This window comes from Vipera ursinii (genome assembly GCF_947247035.1).
Source record: "Vipera ursinii genome assembly, chromosome: 15".
Lineage (NCBI taxonomy): Eukaryota > Metazoa > Chordata > Lepidosauria > Squamata > Viperidae > Vipera > Vipera ursinii.
Window position 1 is genome coordinate 2,320,549 of NC_139528.1, and position 25,675 is coordinate 2,346,223.

At 51.0% G+C, this 25,675-nt stretch overlaps 1 protein-coding gene across 7 annotated transcripts; it reads left to right on the top strand.

The window, feature by feature from the left end:
- The first annotated feature begins 536 nt into the window (after positions 1 to 536).
- On the top strand, positions 537 to 24,455 carry ADAM15 (ADAM metallopeptidase domain 15). 7 transcript variants are annotated; one of them, XM_083374104.1, is made up of 25 exons: positions 537 to 749; positions 2,385 to 2,468; positions 2,927 to 3,008; positions 3,476 to 3,557; positions 4,211 to 4,287; positions 4,865 to 5,009; positions 5,079 to 5,144; positions 5,488 to 5,556; positions 5,776 to 5,945; positions 6,435 to 6,516; positions 6,927 to 7,075; positions 7,731 to 7,905; positions 8,253 to 8,345; positions 8,779 to 8,974; positions 9,607 to 9,715; positions 10,142 to 10,295; positions 10,719 to 10,790; positions 11,124 to 11,235; positions 13,099 to 13,240; positions 13,340 to 13,384; positions 14,493 to 14,598; positions 15,341 to 15,421; positions 16,240 to 16,308; positions 16,995 to 17,101; positions 23,321 to 24,455. In XM_083374104.1, exons 1-25 carry the CDS (start codon positions 668 to 670, stop codon positions 23,379 to 23,381), a joined length of 2,610 nt encoding a protein of 869 aa, XP_083230230.1. In that variant the 5' UTR covers positions 537 to 667; the 3' UTR covers positions 23,382 to 24,455. The 7 variants fall into 7 exon arrangements, 6 of the variants coding, with proteins under 6 accessions (XP_083230230.1, XP_083230231.1, XP_083230233.1 ...); XM_083374105.1 differs by having other exon boundaries at positions 15,344 to 15,421; XM_083374107.1 differs by lacking the exon at positions 15,341 to 15,421.
- The last annotated feature ends 1,220 nt before the right edge of the window (positions 24,456 to 25,675 follow it).

Consider the following 25,675-nt stretch of genomic DNA (forward strand, 5'->3'; position numbering starts at 1 on the left):
GCTGACTCTGCTTTTGAAAGACCCCTGGGACCCCCGACCTTGACAATCTCTCCGCCTTGGCCAGGAAACCCCTCCCCCCAGCCCCCTCCCACTCAGCCTTCCAACGGGGGTCCCCACCAACCAACCAGGCGCTCCAAGGGCGCAGCGCCAACCGCTCCCTCCCCTCCCCTCCCTCCCTCTCTTCTCCGCCCGGACCCTCCCCTCCCCCGCTGGCAGCCCCCTCCCACCCGCGCCAGCGGGGCAGGGAAACCCCCTCCCTCCTCCTCCCCTCCCTGCCCCTCTTCCAGCTGCGCCGCGGGGCTCCCCTCTGCTCCTGAGCCCGGGCCGGGCGTCCCCGGCGGAGCCTTGGCAGGCGGGCGAGCGGAGCAGCGGCGGGCGGAGGCCCGGGAAGGGCGGCCGGCAGGAAGTTCCCCTTCTCGGGCGGGCCCAGCAGCTGCTTGTGCTGCAGCGGCGGCGGCGGCGTTGCAATGCGAGGCGGAGCGCAGGAGGAGGAGGAGGAGGAAGAGGAGGCGGCCGCCGAGGCTCAAGAGCCGCCTCCTGCTCCGGAGAGCGACCCAGCCGCAGCCCGGCAAGCGGCGCCCCTCGTCCCGGCTCTCCTGGCCAGGCCGGCGACCCTCCAGGAGACCCTCCGCGCTGCGCAAGGCGCCTGGAGTAGCGCGCTCCGGGCATGGCGCTGCGCAGGGAACTGGCGCTGCTGCTGCTGCTGCTGCCTTGGTGGGGATGCCTGGCCGGCCGGGGTCGCGCAGCAGGTGAGACCCCCGGGACCAGGGGAGACCCCCACACCCCCACCCCCCCGGGAGGGACGGGGCTGGCGGGGGAAATAGCCGGGGCTGCAGCTTGGATGGGAAAGAGGATCGGCGCAGCTTGCGCCGTCCCCCCGGGGTGAGCTTGGCTGCGGCTGATGGGCTACGGAGGGCAGGCACGGGACTGGGGCCGGTGGTTGAGGGGCGTCGGGGTCGTGGGAAAAAGCTTTCCCCCCGGAGGCGAGGAAGCGGGTCGGGCTGTGTGTCTGTGTGTCTGTGTGTGTGTGTGTGTGTGTGTGTGTCGGGGTCGGGGGTCTTCGTGGGTAAAGCCTGGCGCTGGTTTTTTCCCACCCACCCACCCCCCGGGTTTAGCCGGCGGACCCAGCTCAGCCCTGAAAGGCAGAAGGGGGACAGGCCAGGTTCCTGGTCTCTGAGCACGTGCAGAGAGCGCTGGGCCTGCCCAAGGAGTAGTGGAGGCGGGGGTGGGGGGCGGGGGTGGGGGGCCCCATCCCTGTGAAACGTTGAGGAAGTTTTACAGCAGCTCTAACGGAATCACAGAGTGGGAAGGGTCCTTGGAGGTCTTCTAGTCCGTCCCCCACCCCCCCCCCCACCCCGCTCAAAGGGGGATCTTGGATTGATTGGGGTTTGCTGGCAGGCGAGAGGAGAAAAGGGGGTGACTGGCCGGGGAAATCAGGCTTAGAAATGGGTGGAAATGACAGAAATAAAGAGGTTTGGGGGGGGGAGGTGGAGTAGGAAAAAAAAAGAGGTCAAAGGGGATGAGGCTCCAATTTTCCTCACCCAGCAGAAGCAGGGGTCAGACTAGATGACCTCGCAAGGACCCCAAGGACTTCGAAAGTCCTTGGCTGAACTCCCACGAGTGTCCTTTGCCTTTCCTGCCAAGGAATAGCCGATTTGTGGGAGTTTTTAACTGGAAAAAAATAAAAATAAATGGGCCTGGGATTGGATAGCTGTGATTTGTTTCGTCCTCAAAAATTCAAAACAGTACAGGCGGTCCTGAACGTGACCACAACGGAGCCGGAAAAATTAATGTTGTTGAGCGAGGCCTTTGCGAAGTGACTTTTGCCCCACGGTACGACCTTTCTCGCCACGGTCGTTAAGGGAATCATCGCATTCATTAACTTCGTCACACAATGAATCCGCTTTCCCGTTGATTTTGGTCGATGGACAGACACAAAAGGGGGATCGAGGGATGCCCGCAACCGTCATAAATCTGAGTCAGCTGCCGAGCGGCTGAATTTTGAACACGTGACCGCAGGGGATGCTGTCAGCGTCGCTAAGTGTGCAAAAAGGGGGATTCTGGGAGTTGAAGTCCCCCACCTATTTAGGGGGAGAAAGTGGGGTGGTGGTGGTGGTCTTCTGTTCCACGCCCCCCAAAAAGTTGGATGTCCGAGCGGGGGAATCCCTCAATGGGGAGTCGGGTATGAATCTGTGCCCCCCCACCTCCCCCCACCCAGAGGTACATTCTCACAGACCCCTCGTGCAAGGATTGGGTTTTGACGACATCTGGGTCAGGGATTCTCCGGCTGAGCCATTTTATTTTTTTATTTTATTTTAATTCCATTTATATCCCACCACCAGCCCACTTTCTCCCCCCCTCCCGACGCTTTTTAACCTTTGCAGATGCCCCCGACTCGCAACCGGAGCGATGTCCTTTGCCGGTGGCCGGTTACCCCGAAGAAGATCGTGCCGGCGGCCTCGTGGTCGGTAAGGCGTCTCTGCCCCCCCTCCCCTTTCCCCAATTTGTGAAAGAGACAAGACAAGGCATAAATCACAAGCCTGCTTTGGCAGTTGCCGGTTTGGCCGGTTGGATGAGCTCATCTCCTCTGCCTCAGGCGTCCGCACCCCCCCCCCACGGTGTGCCCCCACCCCGTGGCACGGATGTTGGGTGTCTCCGAAGCGTTTCCGTCCATTTCTGTAGGGCAGGAAAAGCCTGGGTGGGGCGGGGAAGGCAATGTGACAGACACCTTCTGCAGATGCTGGCGGAGACCCCACCCCAAGGGGGACGGGTGGGGGCTTAACGTCCTGAAGGCAGCTTCCTCCAGCCGGGCAGGGGTGGGTGGGTGTGCGTGGACCACCACCCCCAAGCTCCCTGCTCCAAAATCGGGGGGGGGTCTCCCCATCCTTACGGGTTTCCCCCCCCCCCCAATTCCCTTCTTTTTAAGGTTCCCACATTTTCCCTGCTCAGCTGCGGTTTGCTTTTGAGGTGGAAGGGGAGCGCCTGCGTCTGGATTTGGCACAGAATCGGTGAGTCGAGGGTCAGGGGGCGGGCAGAGTCTGGGGTGGGGGTCTCCCCAGTTGGAAGGGTCCCCCCCAAATCCTACTCGCCCTAGAGGAGGTCAGCCCTGTCGCTTCTAAAGCACAAAAAAAAAAGTTAACATCAAAGTTATTGGAGGTGCTTGAATGGGGGGAACCTGCCTTGAGCTGGGGGTTGGACTTGATGACCTCAAGGGACCCTCTGATTCTGGCGTTCTAGATGCAAATATGAATTCAGGTTCGATTTTTTTTTAAAAAAAAGCACAGAACCTTTGCATAAAGAAAAAAGAAAGCCTAAGGCACCGTTGCACCGGAGACGATCCAGCCGTGAGCATTCAGTAGAGCTTCCATAGGCGGGAGCAGTCTCTCTTAAACGCCCTGGAAGATGATCTAGGAGTTTGAAGGAGGCTTTTTGTTGCGGCATTTCCATTCAATGTTGGCTTGTTCTTCCTTCGCAGGGAGCTGATGATGATGGGCAGCTCAGAGTTAACCTATTATCTCCCAAACGGGACAAGAACAGTGCATCCAAACAACCCGGAGGTAAGAACCAGGTTTATTTTCTCAGTTTTATATGCTACGTATCAGTGAAACGCGGCTCAGAGGTAGACTGTTCCTAGAACTGGAGGCTCCATTTAGTTATCTTAACAGCCCAAATATGGTCTGTTTGTTGAGTGTATCTACAGTAGCTGCTTTGACATAAAATGCCCCACTGAGATGCCTCAAAAATGGGTTTGGGTACCCCACAGCTCCTTATTCTGATAGGAGGGGTTTTTTTATTTTATTTTTTTAATTTTAATTCCATTTATATCCCGCCCTTCTCCGAAGACTCAGGGCGGCTTACAAGCTTAGCAGTAGCCTTCATTCTATGTATATTTTATTTTATTTTAATTCCATTTATATCCCGCCCTTCTCCGAAGACTCAGGGTGGCTTACAAGCTTAGCAGTAGCCTTCATTCTATGTATATGCCTGCTTATTAGGGCTTTCATACACCCCTCAAGCGGCATTATTACAAAGTCAGCTTAATTGCCCCCAACAATCTGGGTCCTCATTTTACCTACCTGGGAAGGATGGAAATTAAACCGTGGCTTGTGTCTATTCAGGTGCGTCTTTGCAAAAGAGGAATTTGATGGTCTGCTGCAGCGGAATCAATAATTAAGCTGCTTATTCTGTTTTGTTTGGGGTTTTCTTTTAGGGCAACTGCTGTTATCGGGGTAGCATTCAGGGCTACCCCGACTCTTGGGCCAATGTCTGTGTTTGCTCGGGTTTAAGGTAAGAACGGGCAAAATTGGGGCGGAATTGAGCTCTCCTCCCCTTCCATTTTCACTTTCTCCTCCCTCTCCTCCCCGTTCACTTTCACTTTCATTTCATGCTTCCCTCTACTTCCTCACCTTCCGCTTTCACTTTCTCCTCTTTGTCTTCCCCTGTTCATTATCGCCTTCATTTTATTCTTCCTTTTTCCCCCCACCTGCCCACGGCTTTCACTTTCACTTTCTCCTTTGCTTTTCTGAGGTCTTCTGCTTTTTGCCAGTCTTCTAGGACTCTCGAGGACAAGGCTACTACAAATCCCACGATGCCCATCTCGTGACCGGACACTGCCACTTCAAACCATTCGAAGCAAAATTGTTCCCTTTCCCCTCTTTCCGTTCCAGCAGACACGCGAGGAAAAGCGGGGAGGAGGGGAGAGGAAAACCCTCAACTTGAGCACCCAAATTGACGAAAAAGGGGGGCATGCCTTCGCCCCCCCCAAAAAAACTGGAGTGAATTCAGCCACCCTCTACGCCAAAGAAACCCAAGATATTGCACTTTTAAAGATGTCTTTCTTTATTTCTTTTCTTTGATCACCCAGTGGTCTCCTCACCGTCTCCCAGTTTAGAAGCTACAGCTTGGAGTCTACCCCAGATGGGCAGACGAGGGTCTACAGACTCGAAGGCATGAAACCGGTGACCGGGATTTGCAGACAATTTCACCCACAACCGCAGCCGAAGCAACGGGTAAGACTGAATTTCTAGGGTTGGCCATCGCTTGGGTCTCCTCTGCCTGACTGCTCCCGTTCCTCCCAGGTGAAGCGAGAAGCAGAGGCTGAACGTGGTTACGTGGAGCTGGTGATCGTGGTGGACCACGCCGAGGTGAGGGCTGTCTCTCCCTCCTCCCCAATTTGCCCGCACAACCCTTTTTTTATAGGCCGATCAAGTCATCTCCAGGAAAAATTTGCAGGGGAAATTTTTTTTTGCAAGCACTGAATTGAAGGGATAGCTAGTGTAAACTGCAACCTCGTGTTGCTCGATCTCAGTGAGTAAGCCCTTCTTTCCCACCACCCCCTCTCAGCTCGCCCCACCTTCTCACCGTAGACACAAGTTTTGATTCCCTCCAAAGCCTCAGGAATCCCATAGATCGAGTTATCCCTCCCTGAAAACTCCCTTTTGATCCCAGGCATATCCCACTGCTGACACCAATCTTTCTGCCTTGCAGTTCAAGCTGGTTCCGAACCTCAACAGGACTCAAACGCGGATCTTGGAAATTGCCAGCCACATGGACGGGGTGAGCTGCAATCCCGACATTCCCTTTTTCCCTCCCTGAAATTGGAGCGATTATTCGGCTAGATGCCACCATATTGTCGGGATACCGATTTTATAAAGACCAGTTACCCACCCACCCCCACCACCCCGGAACGAAAAATATCTTCAATTACAATTATTTCTCAATTTGTTACTCTGTGCAAAAACTCTGCTTTTGTTGTTGTTGTTGCTGTTGTTCCAGTTCTACAGGTTGCTGGGTCTGCGAGTGGCCCTTGTGGGCGCCGAAGTCTGGAATAACGGCAACCGAGTCTCGACAGATGGAACCGCAAAAGAGATTCTCCAGCGGTTCCTCGAATGGAGACAGAAGGATTTGCTGCCCCGGATTCCACATGACAACGTTCAGCTCATTGTGTAAGGCATCAGGTGCAGCAAGGGGACTAGCAGCTTGTTTTTTTTTTAAAAAATAATGTTTAATTAACTCAGTGCAGAGAGAGAGAGAGATTCCTGCAAAACCAAACAACTCTGAACTTTTAATTTTTTGCATTAATTCATGCAAAGAGCCTTGGTGGAGCAGTGGGCTAATGCCTCCTTAAGTAACACCAGCTGCCTGCAATTAGTGCAGGTTCGAGTCCCACCAGGCTCAAGGTTGACTCAGCCTTCCGTCCTTCCGAGGTAGGTAAAATGAGGACCCAGATTGTTGGGGGCAATAAGCTGACTTTGTAATAATGCCGCTTGGGGGTGTGTGTGAAAGCCCTAATAAGCAGGCATATACATAGAATGAAGGCTACTGCTAAGCTTGTAAGCCGCCCTGAGTCTTCAGAGAAGGGCGGGATATAAATGGAATTAAAATAAAAATAAATAAATATATAAAAATCCCTCTGCTTCCTTTTTCCCCTGTAGTGGTCCTCCGTTTCCCGCCGGCGTCATTGGTGTGTCCACCCAAGGGTCCATCTGCTCTAAGCGCTCCGGTGGGATCAGCATGGTGAGTGGAAGGGGCTTCTCGAAGGCTGGGAACGCCGACAAAGGCTCGCAAAATATTGCAAGTGTCAAATTTCCGCCCCCCCCGGAGCATCAACAGGTGGTTATGACAATCCCGGGGTCGCAGGGTGGTGTGATTCCCCACTTACGGCCTTCCTAGCTGGCTTCTGAATTACGACCACGTGGCTGTGGGGAATGCTGCGATGGTCGTAAGTGCGAGGACCGGCTGTAAGCCACCAATTAGTGCTAGTTTTGACTGGTCACTAAACGAAGTATTATAAGATGGGGGCTAAACGAAGTATTATAAGATGGGGGCTACCTATAAGAGCCTCTTAAGTTCAGAAAGGGCGCTTGTTTTTATGGGGCTGGATCGGCACAATTCCCTTTCCCCAATCCTGGTTTGTTTTCCTCCAGGGCCATTCCGTTAGCTCTTTAATCATGGCTTCCACTCTTTCACACCAACTTGGCCACAATCTCGGCCTCGCCCACGACAGCGACGGCTGTGGCTGCAACAGCTCCATCCGTCCCCCGAGCCGGAAGTGCATCATGGACGCACCAACAGGGTGAGCGAAAATGTCTCCTGGCCCGCTGGAAGCGAAGAGTAGAATAAGCCGAGTTGGGAAGGGAACTTAGAGGTCATCTAGTCCAACCCCCCTGGTCAAGCAGGAGATCCCTCTCCCGTTTCAGACAAATGGCTGTCCAGTGTCTTCTTAAAAGCCTCCAGTGATGGGATGAATGAATGAATGGAAGGAAGGAAGGAAGGAAGGAAGGAAGGAAGGAAGGAAGGAAGGAAGGAAGGAAGGATAACAGGATAGGGATAAGGATAGCAGATTTGGAAGGGACCTTAGAGGTCTTCTAGTCCAACCCCCTGCTCAGGCAGGCAACCCTATGCCACTTCAGACAAATGGCTGTTCAATCTCTTCTTAAAAGCCTCCAGTGTTGGAGCACCTACAACTTCTGGAGGCAAGTAGTTCCACTGGTTAATGATTTGAGCTCTCAGGGAATTTCTCCTTAGTTCTAAGTTGCTTCTCTCCTCGATTAGTTTCCATCCGTCGTTTCTTGTCTTGCTTTCGGCTGCTGTGGAAAATAAATGGATCCTCTCTTCAAATACTCAATAGCGGAGCAAAGATCCACACACCCCCACACACACACACCTCGTTTCCCACGCTTGGGAAATCAGGATTGTCCTGAAAAATCTTTCCTTCTTTCCTTCGCTAGGATTATGCCCGGGTTGAGCTTCAGCACCTGCAGCCAACAACGTTTCCAGCAAATCCTCCAGAGAAACCAGGTTAGCTGCCTCCTTGACCAGCCCGAACCAGCCCGCTTGGTGAAGTCCCACTGCGGGAACCGCCTAGTAGAATCCGGGGAAGAATGTGATTGCGGCCTTTTTTTGGTAAGGAAGGACAAATGACAACAAGCTCTTTCTCGCTTCGGGCCTTGTCCTTGTTGTGTTGGCACGGTGTCCTTTATTTATTTCATTGGTGCCAGCAGAAATCGGGTGTTCTATTTTGTGCCAGCCAGTCCCTAAAAAAGAGACTCCATTCCATGTGGCATTCTCCTCTGTCCTAAGAGGCCTCCTGTTCCCACTAGGCTTGGTGGGAATTTTCTGTTGCTAAGGTCCCTTCCAACTCTATTATTATTATTATTATTATTATTATTATTATTATTATTATTATTATTATTATTATTATTATTATTATTATTTTCCTTTTCAATTTTTTTCCCTCCTTCCTTCTCCAGGAGTGCACAGACCCTTGTTGCAATGCAACGACGTGTAAATTAGTGCCGGGAGCTCAGTGTGCTACCGGTCAACCGTGCTGTCACCAGTGCAAGGTAAGGTGCCTCCCCCCCCAAAAAAAATGCAGGATAGCCCGCTTCTTTTCGTTCTTAGCCCTTTTCAGATGCAAACCAGGATTCTGGCAGAAACCTTGTTCCCCAATCCTCCTCCCGAAAGGAAACCCGGATTCTGTTCTGGTTCTCAATCCTCAACTGAAGTTCTTGTAAATTTGAAATGTCCAGCTCTGCCCGGTTTTGCCTCAACTGAAGTGGCAAAATTTTAATAGTTTAACCGAGAACAGTCATAGGCCCAAGCCAGTTGCCAATAAATTTTGGTCACGTGACCAGGGGGACACTGCAAACGGTTATTGGTGCAAAAAAAATGGCGCTGTCTCTTTTTTCCAGTGGCGTTGTAACTTCGGTCACTAAACCGGCTGTTGTAAGTTGAGGATAGCTGCACAGGTAACTCCACCTGTTCTCCCATGTGTAGCTGCTCAATGCTGGACACACGTGCCGGGCAGTCCGGGACGAATGTGATCTGCCTGAATTCTGCGATGGGACCTCTCCACATTGCCCTTCGAATCTCTACAAGCAAGACGGCACCTTGTGCGAAGGGGGGAAGGCAATGTGCCACGGAGGGATCTGCCCCACTTACTCCGGCCAGTGCCAAGCCCGTTGGGGTCCCGGTAAGCTGAGGTTCGATCAAGCCACATTCCATACAGGTGGTCCTCGAGTTACGGCCAGAGTGGGGTGAAGCCAAGCCTTGGTTGAGCGAGTTACAACCCAATTTTGTGATCTTTGTGTGTGTGTGTGTGTGTGTGTGTGTGTGTAAGCGAATTGTGCGGTTAAGCGAATCACGTGGCTGAGGTAGTCGAGAACTAGTTTTAAATTAGATGCGTTCGTGTTTGATTAGAACCCGCTGCTAGAACTCACCGTCTCCTAGTGATGGGGCCCAAAATCACAGAATAAGCTTTCACGCCTAAGGTAGGACTAGAACTCACCATCTCCTAAGGTCACCCAATCAGCTTTCCTGCCTACGTCAGGACTCAAACTCACCGTCTCCTGGTGATTGGCCCAAAGTCACCCAATCAGCTTCCGTGCCTGAGGGGGAACTAGAACTCACCGTCTCCCACTTTCTTAACCGCTAGATATGTGTTTGCTTTTTATTTACCCTGGCTAATTAACCGATGAGGCTTTATCCTATTTTAGTTGATCCTTTTTTTTAGCCTGCAAACTGCTCAGCTTGCGAGGCCTGCGTTTTTGTTTGCAGTCATTCCCTAATTTTTTTTATTTTTTCATTTTAATTTTTTTTCCCCAGAGGCGGTTCCCATGTCGGAGGGCTGCGTGGCGTCCCTCAACCAGAGGGGCGATGCGCGGGGCAACTGTGGGCAGCATCTCAACGGTTCCTACATCTCCTGTGCTAAGAGGTAAGCCCTTCCATTTTCCCCCTACAACGGTGGGTTCTTAAGGTCGATTTACGAAAACGATGGAGGGAAAAAATAGTTCAGGATCAGCAGGCCAAACTCTACTTAAAGAACTGTCTCGCTTAGCGGCAGAAATTTTCAGCTCAGTTGTGGCCATCAATCGAGGACCACACACACACACCCCGTAAATAAAATAAATAGAGTGTTGGAAACTTTATCATATTTACGGCAATTTACACAAAGGGTCACACAATATTTACAGCAGCAGCAGCAATTAAAACTCTACCACTAGGAAACGTACGGTGGATGTTGGCAGGAATGGACATTTTCACTGGGTGGGGCCTGGAGGCCGGGCCCCGGGCTCTTTTAAGATAAAAAAAACCTGAGGACTAGGAACGTGAAGGAATGTTTTCCGTTTCTTTCCCGCAGCGACGTCCAGTGTGGGCAGCTGCAGTGCGAGAGAAGACGGAACGGATCCGTTCGGACGTCCAACTGCCTGCGGGATGCTCTTAGGATTGTGGTTGCTACCGATGTTGTGGATGAGGCCGGGGTGTCACCCGGGACGAAGTGTGGTCCTAACAAAGTGAGTGAGCCTCAAATGGGCTTTTCTGGCCGAGATTTTGGGGAGAGAGAATTGCTTCCCTGCCTTAAATGCCACTTAGAGGTAGTCCCCAAGTTACGATCCCAACTGGAACCTCTGTCCCTAAGTGAAGCAGTTGTCAAGTACCCGATTTTATGACTTTTTTTGACATGGTCGTTAAGCGAATCATGTGGTTGTTAAACGAATCTGGCTTCCTCTGTTGACATCAGCCCTGGGAAGGTCCCAAATGGGGATCACCTGGGAGGCTACAAGCGTCGTAAATACATGCTTTAAACCCGTGGGGATGCTGCCACGTTTGTAAGTGCGAGGACTGGTTACAGGTCGCTTTTTCAGCATCGTCATAACTTCAGACAGTCCTGAAATGAATGGTTGTAAGTTGAGAACTACCCATGTTTTTGTTTATAGGTTTGTATCAACCAACGATGCCAGGATGTTTCATCCATCAAATTCCCAGTGTGCCAATGCAGCGGGCATGGGGTAAGTGAAATATATTTCACACACACACACACACACACACACACACACACACACACACCTCTCTTTCAAAAACTGTTTATCTAACATCAAAAGACCAAAAGAAATGTAGGCTGAAACACCGGACAATTTTTCTCTTTTTTTCCCTCCCCAACATTTGTGGAAGAAGTTTCTAGTCCTCAACAGAAAGTGTTGAGGACTAGAAACTTGCCAGAAAGAGGGAAGGAGGCAGCCTGGGAAACTTGCCTTGTTGGATATCAACCCGAAGACCTCTCTAGATCAAAGAACCAGTTTATCCTGGCTGGGCTAACTCAGGCTTCCCTTTTCAACCTGCAGGTTTGTAACAACAAAGGGCACTGCCATTGTGAGCCCGGGTGGGCGCCCCCTCATTGCCAGACGGGCGGCCTTGGGGGCAGTGCGGACAGTGGGCCCCCCGCCCCACAGGAAGGTAAGGCAAGTGAGGGTGGGCGCAGAGCAATAGCTTAATTGTGTTGTTTGCCGCTATACGGATGCACAAATGTATTTATTAACGATTGCAGATTATTGTGTTGTTTGCAGCTATATAAAAGCACAAATATACTTCCGAACGATTGCAGATTTGCAAGTGCATGCATGCCTGGGTTGCAGTGAGCTTGTTTGCCCCCCCCCCCAAGCTCTCCCCTTTCTTTGTTCCAGCCGCCTTTTTTCCTTCCTTGCAACTTGTTCCTGCGTGTGTCAATTGTGCAGCAATTTCCCCCAGCCATTAGTTTCCCTTTAAGGAGAGCTTTTTGCTGGGTCATCAGGGGGTCTACCTGACAAAAAGAATCAGCTGGCATCTCATTTACAGCCCCTCCTTCCCCTGGAAAGACTCAAAGCATCTTAACGGATTAAGGGGGGGGAATTGCAATCACAGCCCTCAGCGGGGGGGGGTTTGGAAGAGACGCCCCACAGAAAGAAGATGCAATGGGAGGGAAGAGGAGAAGGTGGGTAGGTAGATGAGAGAGGAAAGATGGATAGACAGACAGATATGGATAGATAGATAGATAGATTAGATAGATAAAATAGATAGATAGATAAGAGATAGATAGATGATAGATAAGAGATAGATAAGATAGATAGATAAGAGATAGATAAATAGATAGATAAGAGATAAGATAGAAAGATAGATAGATAGATAGATAGATAGATAGATAGATAGATAGATAGATATAGATATTAAGAAAGAATGATAGGATAGATAGATAGATAGATAGATAGATATAGATATTAAGAAAGAATGATAGGATAGATAGATAGATAGATAGATAGATAGATAGATAGATAGATAGATAGATATAGATATTAAGAAAGAATGATAGGATAGATAGATAGATAGATAGATTGATAGATAGATAGATATAGATATTAAGAAAGAATGATAGGATAGATAGATAGACAGACAGACAGATAGATAGATAATAGATGGGACACAGCAAGATGGATGGATGGATGGATGGATGGATGGATATAGGTAGATGGATGGACAGATAGATGATAGACAGGAATGGATGGATCGATGGATGGAGAGAGAGAGATCTAGATAGATAGAATGGAGGCAGGGAAGGACAGACAGACAGAAGGACGAACGGACAGACAGTGGGATGGATGGATATAGGCAGGCAGACAAGTGGACAGACAAACAGATAAATGGTAGACAGACTGACAGATTGAGAAAGACAGAGAGACCGAGAGATGGATGGATAGATAGGGGGAGAGAGAGAATAGATAGATAGATAGATAGATAGATAGATAGATAGATAGATAGATAGATAGATAGATAGATAGATAGATATTCTAGTTTGTATACACAGCAACCCAGGGCTGAATTTTGCCTGCACCCCACTAAACAAAAAGCAAAGCCAGGTTAAAACTAATCCCGATCAGCCAACGCCGCAGACACATCTTCTCTATCCTCAGCTCGGATGCAAAAATCTCTTAGGTTTTTTTTTTTTTTAAATCGATTTATCCTCTCCGTCTCCGCCTAGGACTTAACCTCGCTGCAGGAGTCCAAAGTAAAACCAGGGACTTCTTTCCGCAGAGCGATGAAAGAAGAAACGAAAGGGCCCCGATTTATTTCATTACTTTAGGAAATGCATCTTTTCCAAGCCGGTCATGGGGCTCGGCACCCGCCGGGGGATGCCTGAAAGGCCCGGCTTGGTGAAAAACTGGCTTGTTCGCGGGAGACAAGGCCTCTTTTGTGTTTGCAAGATGCCCAGCTGCCCCCACCCCCGTTCAGCATGCGCCGTCCGGCCTCGGCGCAGCATAACACTCGGCCCGCCTTGTCCTTTTCCAGCGAGCCGGGCAACCTCGACGGCCCTGGTGGTGATCTCCTTGCTCCTGGCGGCGTTGCTGGTTGTCGGCCTCTGTTCTGCCAAACGGCTGGGTCTCCACAAGCGCCTCTGCCAGTTTGGCAAGGGCACAAGTTGCCAGTACAGGTAAGCCCCTCTTCCCCGCCGAGTGACGAGCTCCTTTAAGGGGAAAAAAAAAAGTAACCCTTGTTTTCGTGCGTTCACTCTGCAACCCTTCCTCTTTAGGGCCGAGCCAGAGTCCCAGGTGCAATTCCTTCACCCAGCCGAAAGGTGCGAGTGGAGTATGGGTTTGGGGGCACCCGGGCCCCCTCGCTCTGCATGTGAAAGGGTTGGGAGGGGGGTGTCTTCCTCGGTTGCAGCAACGGCGCGGCTGCTTGGATCTTGGCTCTGTGAACGGTGGCGGGGCTGCTTGGGGCGCGCCAGCCAGTAGTCCCGGACTTACGACGGTTTGTTTAGCGACCGTTCCAAGGTAGCGAGGGGGAAAAGTGACTTGTAACCAGTCCTCACGCTTACAACCTCCCCACAGACATGGGATCGAAATTCAGCCCCTTGGAGGTCATCTAGTCCAACCCCCTGCTCAAGCAGGAGGCCCTATTTTGGACAAAGGGCTCCGGACATCCCGGGATCACATGGATCTCCTTTTAGGAACCTTCCCACAAGCATAGTCAGTGGGGAGAGCTGGATTCCCTTAGTGAGCCCTTGATCCACTGAACGACTGCAGCGATTAACTTAACCCGTGGGGCCAAAAAAAAAAAAAAGGTCGTAGAATCAGGAGCGACTTACCGAATAACCGGCTTGCTTAGCGATGGAAATTCGGCTTCCCCCACCCACCCCAAAGCGGTCGTTAAGTCGAGGACTATCTGGAAATCCTTCCTGATGCCAGATCACTCCAGATAGTTGACATTTCTCCCACCACCCGCCTCTGCTAAACGTCCAGCAAAGTTTCCGCAGGGAAAAACGAAAGGGGGTTGCAATGCCGCCTAGGGTAGTAAGCAAAACGTGGTTTGTAAGCAACGGGCTGGCGGTGAAGCCCTCCCAACTTGTGACCTCTCTGGTCTCTCTTAAGCCTCTTTTCCTGCCTGGTCTGTCACTCTGCAAGACGCACCTTTTTGCTTTCTAAGGGAACTGGTGTTTGTTTTTTTCCGGCTGAGTTTTGGAGTATGGCTACCTCGGTTGTGGCTCCATCTGAGTTTGGCCGGCTGCGGCTTCCTTGATCATGGCTTAAAACTGGCTCTGGAGCCTGCGGCTTGACAGGACCTCTTCCAGGCATCGGATTCGCAGTGGATTGCTCGCCTTTGGTGGGATTTTTCCTCCTCCAAGCTCACCCGCCCGCCAAACCAGGATTAAAAATTCTCTCCTCCCGACCCCATTTCTTCAGGATCACCCAACTGGAACCCCAAAGTTTCAGCAAAGGTCCCCCAAGCCGTCCTCGGCCCCCCCAGTGGAAACAAAGCACGGAGCTTCAGCTTATGCCAACGTCAAAGGTAAATGGGGAGGGGGCTGAAAAAAGCGCCCCCTTTTTTCTTCTGCTCATTTCTCCCCCCCCCAAAAAAAACCACAACCAATGTTGCTTCCCGCAGAACCGGACAGAGTTAATCCCGGGGAAGATTTAAAGTTAATTTAGGATGTTTCCAAGGCTGCGGCATCCATTGGAAAACCAAGAGAGGGGAAAAAAAAACATTGCAAAAAGAGAGAGAGAGGATTCTCCCGTCTCTTGCCCCACTTCTAGTTTGGGGGGGCCACCAATTTGATCTCGAGGAATTGGGGTCTCCCAAAAGGAAGGGAAGCGAAGGCCTGGAAAGCAGAATGCCCCATCCAGAGGTTATCGGATCTCGTTTTCGATTTTGGAATGAAGGGGGTTTTCCGAAGTTGCCGATCGAAGGGGAAAATCAGCCAGTCTGGTTACAATGTCTGTGGGGTTGTATTTTTTTTGGGGGGGGGCAGAATGAGTGGTCAAAGAGAGGAAGGATTAACGGGGGTGACGCAGGTCAAGACCCCTGACCTCCCCATCAAATCTGGGTCGCTCTCCTCTTTCTGCCCGCCTTTTCCTTCTTTCCCCAGTTGGTGCATGGTGCATGGTGCCCCCCCCACCAAACCACGCATGGCATCGTCTGAGTTAACCACCGGCATGTCACCAGTCCCTATGTTTAGGCTTCTCCTCCATTCTTTCTCTTTCTCTTCCTCCCGTCCTTCCCGGGCGCTCCCTCTCTCTCCGTCTCGCTGCAGCAGCCCGTTGCGTTGGGTACCCCGCGGCCCGACCCACCTTCCAAGCCGCTGCCGCCCGACCCGATCCTGAAGGATCCACAGGTAACCGAGTTGGGAGAGGGAGAGGGAAAGAGGGATCTTTGTAGCTTCTTCTAGGCATGTGCCTTGCATGGATAGGCATGAAAGGATGAGGCAGGAGACACCCTCCCCCAACACCCCCCCCACACTCCTTTGTCCCCCTTCACATTGCACCCCACTTTTCCTACTCCGGATTAGCAAGCGATGGAGTTAGCGGACACCACGGGCGATCCTCGCGACGCCCGGAGTCCGATCTGCTTGTCTTTCACTCTTTCTGGAGGCTTTGAAGAAGATTTAAAAGACAGGAAGTCCTTGGCTGACGACGGTTTTATTTAGCGAACGTTTGCAGTTGCCACATCGCCGAAAAAGCGAGCTGTGACCGTTTTTCACACTTACGACCGTTGCAGCGTCCCCGTGGTCGCGTGATCAAAATCCAGGCGTTCCTATTGACGACGGTCACCGCGTCCACTGGGGTCAGGCGATCCCTTTTTTGCGACCAGATGACCGGCAGGGACGCCAGATTAACTTTTATGACCATCTGACTAACTTAACAGCCGAAGCGATTCACTTAGCAACCGTGGACAGAAAGGTCGTAAAAGGGGGCAAAAAAGCGACAAAAGTGTCGGGATCCGTCGGGATCGCAAGTCAAGGACTGCCTGTCCCAAGGTCTTGTTCAGCCTCACAACCAATCAGTTGCCTTTTTCCCCCTTAAGATCCTGAACTATGAGCTGATGTTTCTCCTTAGTTAATTATCATTTCTTATCTCCTCTCTGGAAAAAATAATAATAACCCCTCTTCAACCTTGCATGTTGTTCTTTGCTATCTGAACACTTTCTGCCCAGGACTCCGCTGGGGATCGGCCCGGCCCTCCTATACGGCCGCTGCCTCCTGACCCTATTCCTAAAAATCAGGTAATCCTTTACCCCTTTCGAGGTGGAGATGAACTGACTCGGCCCGGGGGGGGGTGAGCAAATGGAAAAGTGGGGAGAACAGCCAGAGTAGCCTTTCTCAACCTTGGCAGCTTTAAGAGGGGTGGACTTCAACTCCCAGAATCCCCCAGACAGCATGCTTTAAGAGAGGTGGACTTCCAGGATCCCCCAGCCAACTTGATTTAAGCCATGTGGACTTCAGCTCCCAGGATCCCCCAGCCTACTTGATTTAAGCTATGTGGACTTCAGCTCCCAGGATCCCCCAGCTAGCTTGATTTAAGCTATGTGGACTTCCAGGATACCCCAGCCAACTTGATTTAAGCTATGTGGACTTCAACTCCCAAAATTCCCCAGACAGCCTGCTTTAAGAGAGGTGGACTTCAACTCCCAGAATCCCCCAGACAGCCTGCTTTAAGAGAGGTGGACTTCAACTCCCAGAATTCAAAGTCCTCCTACATTCAGGGCACAGCACCCCTGCCCAAGGCCCCCTTTCTAAGATGGCCTCCAACTCACGAGGCAAAAAGGAGGCTGGCTGGGGAATTCTGGGAGTTGACGTCCACCCCTCTGAAAGTCGCCCAGACCCATTGGTGAAAAGGGAAGATTTGAGGGGTGGGCCCTGCCTTGATTCACGGCCTTTCATTCACGCCATTTTGCTTTTTTTTTCCCAGTCCCCTGGCCCTGCCAAGCCACCCCCTCCTCCTCAGAAGCCGTTGCCTTCGGACCCGCCCCGTGCCGTGTCCAGCTGTGATCCCGAGGTCCAGATGTTGCCATCCAGGTGAGCCCCAAGATAGGAAGGAAGTACTATTTTGGGGCAAGTGTGTAAATGGTGGCTTCCCCACAAAACGATGCATTCACACGATCCCAGGACAGTGCATGGAACCGTGGCGCGGAAGGACGTAAAACGGAGCAAAATGCGCTTCATAAATGTGAAGCAGCTTTCACAAGAGATCGATGGAACGTTAAGGTGCTTCCAAGCGAAATAGGCAGAATGCATAGATGCAGTCATTATGAAGCTTTATTCATCGGCAGGTTATATAAAAAGAGCTATATGGCATGGAAGCATCCATGCTTGTAAGATAGAAGATAGATAGAAAGAGAAGCAGAGCTAGAACAAAGAAGCAGCCCCTGGGCAGAGGTATTTATGGGGGGTCTCGGCCCCTCCCTAGCCATAAAACTCTCTCGCCAATGGGGCTGCTGCAGGGGAGCAAAGAAGCCTCTTTGCTCCATCTGATGACCTGTTTGGGGAACTGCCATGGCTGGCACAAAACATGTAACAATTCCCCTTCTTGCCAGCCAATGACAGGGACCAGTGAATGTGTGCGAGGGGCAAGCAGGTGTCATAGACATGTATAAAAACATTCAGAAGGCCAAACACAAACGCTTACACAGAAGGTTGTGCCGGTCAATGGGAAGAGGTTTGGTGAACAGATCAGCTATCTGGTCAACTGTATTACAGTGCTCTACACGTATAAAACCCTCTTTGACAAGCTGTCTGACATTTTTATAGCGTATGTCTATGTGGCGAGATCTAGAGCCTACTGCATAAGCCTCCGAGATTGCAATGGCGGCTGTGTTGTCCTCTAGAATTTGGATGGGCAGAGGAGGAGCTGCCCAGATGCTCGTTATCAGCTCATTGAACCAAGTCAAATCATTGGCCGTGTCTGACAGGCTGGCATATTCAGCCTCGGCCGTGGAGCAAGAAACAAATTTTTGCTGCCTAACATGCCAATGTATTGGGCAGCCATTTAGCAATATGAGAATACCGGAAGTACTCCGCCTACTTTTGGTGTCGCCAGCCCAGTCTGCGTCTGAGTAAGCAGAGAGCTGGGCCGTCTCCCCCTTCTCTGGTTCCAGCACAAGGAGGGCATCGGTCGTGCCCCTGAGGTACCTAAGTACCCTCTTAACAGCAGTCCAGTGGAATTCCTTTGGGTGTTCCACATGCCTGGACAATAGATTTACAGCTAAAGCTATGTCAGGCCTGCTCCAATTGCTGATATATAGCAAGGAGCCAATCACAGATCTGTAAAGTGTATTATCTGTGAACTCAGGACCGTCCTTGTGAGTATGGTTGTAAAAGTCGCTTTGCATTGGGCTGTGCGTAGGATTAGATTCTGCCATTTTGCATTTGGCCAATAACTCCTCTATCTTTTCTTTTTGAGATAGAGCGAACCCCCCCTTAGTGGCCAAAATATGCACACCCAAGTACTTATCAACCCGCCCCAAAGATTTCAAAGTAAACTTTTCTTCCAGGGCCTTGGCAAATTCATCACACCCTTCCTTGTCAGGTCCTACATATAGTAGGTCATCCACATAAACTAACACCCTTTCTGTGGTACCCTTTGAGTTGCGTGTGAAAACACATTTATCTGCACGGGATGCAGTGAAACCAACTCGTTCTAAACTTTTTCTAAGACAGTCATACCATAATTTCCCTGACTGCTTGAGACCATATAACCCTTTGTGAAGTAACCATGTATTTTCCCCTTCTTGCTGGTAGCCAGGAGGGGCCTTCACGTAGATCTGCCGGTCCAATTTGGCGTGGAGGTAAGCCGTCTGGATGTCGAATTGGAAGACTTCCTCCCCCAGAGCAGCTGCAGTCACGAGGGCGGTCTTGACGCTCTCTGCCCGGACAGTTGGAGAGTATGTCTCGCCATAGTCTTCCATATAGCGTTGGGCGAATCCCTGAGCTACCAAACGGGCCTTATACAGGTAGAGGCCATTGGCAAGTGGTTTTGCCTTGTAAACCCACCTTGTGCCAATGACTTTCCTCTCCTTTGGAGGTTGCTGGGGGGTGAAGACCTTGAGTTGTTTTAAGCTCTGCATTTCCTTCTCCATCGCGAGCTGCCATTTCTCCTGTTCTTCGATGGGCAGCTCCTGGATGTCAGAGAAGGATTTTGGGGTGACCACAACGCTGTTAACAGACGCGATGTGCCCAATGTCAATTCGCTTTGGCGGGATGCCTTTGTTGGACCGCTTTGACCTCCTTACCTTCTGCCACTCACCGCCTTTTCCTTCTGCGGGTTTCTGAGGCGTTGCTGGGGAACTGGACGGCTCATCCTCCCCATCTGAACCAGGTGGGATGACATCTTCGTCTTGTTCCACACTTTCGTCGGTGGCAGGGTATGTGGACGTCTCAGGTGATGTCGTAGTTGGTGTGCCCTTGTTGGGACGGTTGATATATGGGCTCAGATCATTGGAGTGTATCTGGGCCCAATTGGAGTCCTCTTCGAAGGAGGCAGATTGGGAAGTCACAATCTTGCCCCCTTCTCCCAGGAAACGGTAGGCCTTGGAGCCAGGAGCGTAGCCCAAGAACCTCAGTCTCTGGGAGACAGATCTCCCCTTCTTCCGCAGCTGCTTGGGGATGTGAACCCATGCATAGGACCCAAAAACACGTAAATGTCCAAGATTTGGTTTCCTACCATGAACTAGGAAATATGGGGTCTGGTTCACAACACTGCTCCAAGTGCGGTTTAAGGTATAATTGGCGTATTTTACCGCTTCTGCCCAGTATGATTCTGCGACCCCTGCGTCTGCAATCAGACTACGCATCATAGTTTGTAGGACTCCATTTCTTTTCTCTGCCACACCATTCTGAGCGGGGGTGAAAGGCGCGGTAAGAAAATGGCGGATGCCCTTACGCTTTACCCAGTCCTGGAATTTTCGGGACATGAACTCAGCCCCGCGGTCGCTCTGCAGTTGTGCAATCTTGGTTTTATACTGGGTCTCTACAAGGTTGTAGAGTGATTTTATGGCGTCAAAGGCTCCAGATTTTTCTGTGAGGATATACACATGGCCGTACCGTGAAAAATCATCAACTGCAGTGAGAAAATACTGACTTTTCCCTAGAGATGGTGTGAAAGGCCCGACCAAATCAACATGAACTAGTTGATATGGGAATTGGGTCTTACGCAGTGATGTTTTTGGGATAGGCGCAGCTTTCCTCTTTGACTTCTTACAGATTGCACAGTCCAGGAATACCTCACAATCTTTGAGCTGGACTCCCTCAGCAAACTCTCCCATCTTTTTAACTACAGGGAAGCTTGCATGACCTAATCTTCGGTGCAAAATATGGGCACACTTATCGTGGAGTGGCTTCCCGACTGACACCCTCTTGGCTTTGGTTGCCTTGAGCGGTGCTTCAGTTGACAGCTGAGGTTGGGATTTCTTATCCACACTGCCTTGCTGTGGGGGCTTGGATGCAACCGCTTCACCCTTGCGGTCGTTAAGCAGCCTTGGGGTTGTCTGTGAGGCCCCTTCTAAGGGGGAGAAATATGGCAAATCATCTATGATGGCTATATTTCCAATGACCCTCTGGTCCCGGGTGACATGACCTCCCCCTTTGCGAAATAAAACTTCCACCCCGTCATCGTCACATAACTTGATAATGCTCAACAGGTTGTTGGCAATAGAGGGCGCGTGTAAGACACCTTCAACTTTTCCAAGCCCGGGTAGAGAAACCGTGCCCTCCCCAATAACCAAAGCTTTATCACCGTTGGCCACCTTGACAGATGATTTCATTTTCTTTACTCTTTTAAAACCTTGACTCATATTAGTAATGTGAGATGAAGCTCCAGAGTCCAGCAACCATAAGTCAGTGGAGCTATCAGCTCTTGTGGTGGGGGCACAGGTAGACACAAGATTGTTAGTACTTTTGGCCCCGCCACGGCCCCTTCCTTGTCCCTTGCCCCTACCTTGATTGGGACCACGCTTGGGGCCTTGTTGAAAATGGGGGCAGTCCTTCTTGAGGTGCCCCTCAGAGCCACAGGTGAAACACTTGAGTAGAGCATTAACCCGCTCTGAGTTGCGGTGTCGTGTGCTGGCTGGCTGGCTGGTGACTCTGTTGTATTCTCCCGTATGTCTACGTCTGCTATCTTCGTCAATGAGTCTGCCCTCGAGGTAGGACAGAGGCATGGGTCCATCCCTGCCCCCTTCCAGGGAAATAATAAAATTGTTCCAACTTTTGTCCAGGGAAGCCACAATAACTGCGACCAAGTTCTCTTCAGGTATTCGGTAATTTTTGGACATTAGTTGCGCCCTGAGGGATTTTAATTTTCCAAGATGTTCTGCCATGCTGGCCCCAAACCTGAGTCTTGTGTTGTAAAACTCAGTTGTGAGTCTGGTGAGAGAACCCATGCTCTTGCTGTTGAATAAATTGTATAATAAGTGCAAGGCTGCGCAAGCTGTGAGTCCATCTGGAATGCTAGGGAACATATTATCATCGATGGACTCCATCAGAGTGGAAAAAGTCTGTCTATGAAGCCACTCTTCTCGTGAGCTCCACGGGAAAGGTGGTGGGTTCAGGGCCATTTCAAGAATCCCATCCTTTAATAGACATACCTGCAAATTTCTATTCCAACTGTGATAGTTCTCACCCCCAATTTTCAATTTTTCAAAGTTTGGAGGCAACGGGGATGCAATTAGAAACGTATTATCCCATTCTTGGAGCATTTGGGAGGTTGGCATTGAAAAAAATGGTAAAGGTACCCCTCTAGTGGGCGTTGGTGGTATATTTCTCTGATTTTCAGATGGCCCCCCTTCTGGGTTAAAAAGCCCGTACTGGGCATGCCCGGAAAACATGTGATCAGGGGGTGGGCGGAGCCCAAGATTGCCGGCCGGCACTTGGTTTTTAAAATGCTCTGGAAATCCTTCCTGGAGCCCCCCCGGCCCTGGATTGCCTTGAAGACCTTGGGGATGGCTAAAGCCGATGCTGGAGGAGGGGGCCAACCCCCCCCCAAAGGCCAAGTAAGGAGAGCGCCTGGGCGGGGGCGAAAGGAAGACTGGGGGCCCCGGAGAGAGGGTCGGGGGCCTTGGGGGGTAATGAGCAGTCTTATAGCCATCATAGCTCACGAGGGTTTCTGCTGGAGAGAGCCCAGGAGTTTGCATGTTGCTATGGCAGGATGCCAGGGGTTGCTGGGCCTCCAGACTAAGTTGAGGCCTTTCTTTGTTAGAAAATGTGGGCGCACAGGGGGCTGCCATCTTGCTTCCTGTGCCGGGCCATGCGGTCTCCCTGGGCGCAGCCATCTTGTTTCCTGTTGCCCCAGGAAGCTGGAGGTCGCGGTTAGGCAGGGTATTTCGCGCCGAAAGCCCTGGGGTCCCGGGGTTACTCAGGGTGGCAGGCGCCATATTGAGGGGCCTCGTGATGGCTGAGGGGGGGCTTACCCGGCATCCATAGTCCTTCTGCACTGATGTCCTTCGTGGAGAGGCTTGTGGGGTCTCCTGTACTTCAAGGAGTTTTAGAAGCAGTTCCTTGCATTCTGGTGTAGACATTTGATCCACGCGTTGCTTGCGTTGGGCCCGGAGCGCTTCTGCTGCATCTTGACAGTCTTGGGCGGACTGTAAAACTTCCAAGCTTCCCTCTGTGGCGTGCAGAAGGAAGCCATCTGTGCTCTCACCTGGAGCGGGGCTTGCTTCAGGGGCTAGAGCTGTTAATCTTGATTGAAGACTCCTGGTCACAATCTGCGATTTCCGGCCATCCATTTCAGTTTCAAATCTAGGCATTAGCTGCAGGCTTTGGAAGCGTTCCCTTTAACCATCCTCTCTGCTACCAACTTGTGAAGCAGCTTTCACAAGAGATCGATGGAACGTTAAGGTGCTTCCAAGCGAAATAGGCAGAATGCATAGATGCAGTCATTATGAAGCTTTATTCATCGGCAGGTTATATAAAAAGAGCTATATGGCATGGAAGCATCCATGCTTGTAAGATAGAAGATAGATAGAAAGAGAAGCAGAGCTAGAACAAAGAAGCAGCCCCTGGGCAGAGGTATTTATGGGGGGTCTCGGCCCCTCCCTAGCCATAAAACTCTCTCGCCAATGGGGCTGCTGCAGGGGAGCAAAGAAGCCTCTTTGCTCCATCTGATGACCTGTTTGGGGAACTGCCATGGCTGGCACAAAACATGTAACAATAAATGTCTCGCTTAGCAACGGAAGTGCTGGGCTCAATTGCGGTCATAAGTCGAGGACTTACCTGTGTTTTCTTTCTCTGCTTTTCTTCCAGACCGGCTCCCCCACCCCCTCCCACGCTGGCCGGTTCTTCCGGACACACTGGCAAAATATAACCTGGCTCGCTTCCTCGAGCTGCACAAGTCACTTCTTGCGGAAAGGACCGTCTGCCATCTTCCCCGCAGCTCGCTTGGCTGAGTTTGGCTGTACATTTTGTAGAGCGCCGCCCCCCCCCCCCCCGTCGCAAGCTCGGGACAGCGATGGCAGCTTGTCCGGGACAGACATTGGATCCCTAGGAAGTTTGTGGCCTAGCGGCCATGGATCCTAACTTGGCTAAAGGGATGCCATTTTGACCTGCTTCGAATCTTCTCCTGAGGGAATTTTGGGGAAATATATATATATATTTGCACTAGCAAGGTGAACTCACTGTGGCGCCCCCTGGAGGTGCAACTCTGGACATGTGCAATGGGAGTTGCACACCCACACGTGTGCGAGAGGAAAGCTATTGGATCCGTCTCCGCTGGAATAGATTCACCAGAATGGTTTGGAGGCCATCTTTTTTCTTTCCTTAATAAAAAGGGAGAAACTCCCTTGATTTGGAGGCAAATTCTGTGTTTTTCGGCGAGGGAAAGCGTGGACTGGATGTCCTCGATTTACGACGGTTCATTTAGTGGCCAGTTCAAAGTTACAACGGCACTGGGGGGAAAAAAACGAAGTGACTTGGGACCGGTTTTTTTTTGGCTCTTGCGTTGCAGCGTCCCCGTGGTCACGTGATCCTAATTCATCCGCTTGGCCACTGGTTCCTACTTAACGACGGTTGCCGTGTCCCGGGCTCCCCTGATCCCCTTTTGCGACCTTCTGACAAGTCCAGAGGGAAGCCAGATTGACTTAACGACCGTGTGACTAATTGAACAACTGAAGGGGGCTCGCTTTACGGACGTGGCGAGGAACGTCGTCCAATGGGGCCAAACTCACTTAGCGACAGAAACGTGGGGGTTCGTTTTAGTCGTTAAGTGGAGGACTAAGCTGTGTTTTCTGTCCCCTTCCCCAGTCTCTGATTTCTCCACTAGATGGCGCCTCGGTCCACCTTCTTCCCTTCCCTTCCAAGCCCTGCCTTTAATTTAATTAATTTGATTTATTAAACGAGTGGGAAGCAGATAAAGAGCAGCCATGATCAAAGAAGAAGCAAAAGACACCCTGAGTCCCTTAGGGAGAAGGGCGGTATAGAAATAAAATAAAATAAATAATAAATAAATAAATAAACTTCTTCTCTCTTCAAAGGTTGCCCCCCCACACACTCCCACCCTCAGTTTCCCCTTTTTTAAAAATATAAACCACCATTTCAGGTTTGTTCGGAATCCCTTTGCTAATATCAGAAGACCTTAAAAAGGCCTCCGTACAGCGTGGAGATTCAGTTTCATCCAGATAGACTGCCTTCGGAGCTGGAGGTTCTGGCGGATCCAGCTAGGCAACTCCCCGCCTTGCAGGTGACACCTGGCCAGCTCGGATGCAGGTGGCACTCTACATAGATAAAACTATATAAATAAAGATTTATTTATCGGTTAAACTGTATTCGCTGTCTTATCTCGCCACAAGGACTATTCCAGGCAGCTTCCAATTAAGAAAAAGAGAAATGAAAGAAGCGACAACAGAAGTAAAACCATAGAATTATAAAATAAACAATGACGAAGGAACACACCGCCACTGGGATAACCTAAAACTAAATGGCTTAAATATTTGTGTGTCTTTTGAGCAGGGGGTTGGGACTGGATGACCTCCGAGGTCCCTCCCAGCTCTGCTATTCTGTCTTTTGAGCAGGGGGTTGGACTGGATGACTTCCGAGGTCCCTCCCAGCTCTGCTTTTCTGTCTTTTGAGCTGGGGGTTGGACTGGATGACCTCCGAGGTCCCTTCCAGCTCTGTTATTCTCTCCTTTGATCAGAGGATTGGGACTAGATGACCTCTGAGGTCCCTTCCAGCTCTGTTATTCTCTCCTTTGATCAGAGGATTGGGACTAGATGACCTCCGAGGTCCCTCCCAGCTCTGCTTTTCTGTCTTTTGAGCAGGGGGTTGGACTGGATGACCTCCGAGGTCCCTGCCAGCTCTGTTATTCTCTCCTTTGATCAGAGGGTTGGGACTAGATGACCTCCGAGGTCCCTCCCAGCTCTGCTTTTCTGTCTTTTGAGCAGGGGGTTGGACTGGATGACCTCCGAGGTCCCTGCCAGCTCTGTTATTCTCTCCTTTGATCAGAGGGTTGGGACTAGATGACCTCCGAGGTCCCTTCCAGCTCTGTTATTCTCTCCTTTGATCAGAGGGTTGGGACTAGATGACCTCCGAGGTCCCTCCCAGCTCTGCTTTTCTGTCTTTTGAGCAGCGGGTTGGGACTAGATGACCTCCGAGGTCCCTGCCAGC

Coding starts and splice junctions, on each gene's coding strand:
- ADAM15 (XM_083374104.1), top strand. CDS start 668: ATGGCGCTGCGCAGGGAACTGGCGCTGCTGCTGCTGCTGCTGCCTTGG. Junction 3,009..3,475: donor CTGGATTTGGCACAGAATCG/GTGAGTCGAGGG, acceptor CTTCCTTCGCAG/GGAGCTGATGATGATGGGCA. Junction 6,517..6,926: donor GCTCCGGTGGGATCAGCATG/GTGAGTGGAAGG, acceptor GTTTTCCTCCAG/GGCCATTCCGTTAGCTCTTT.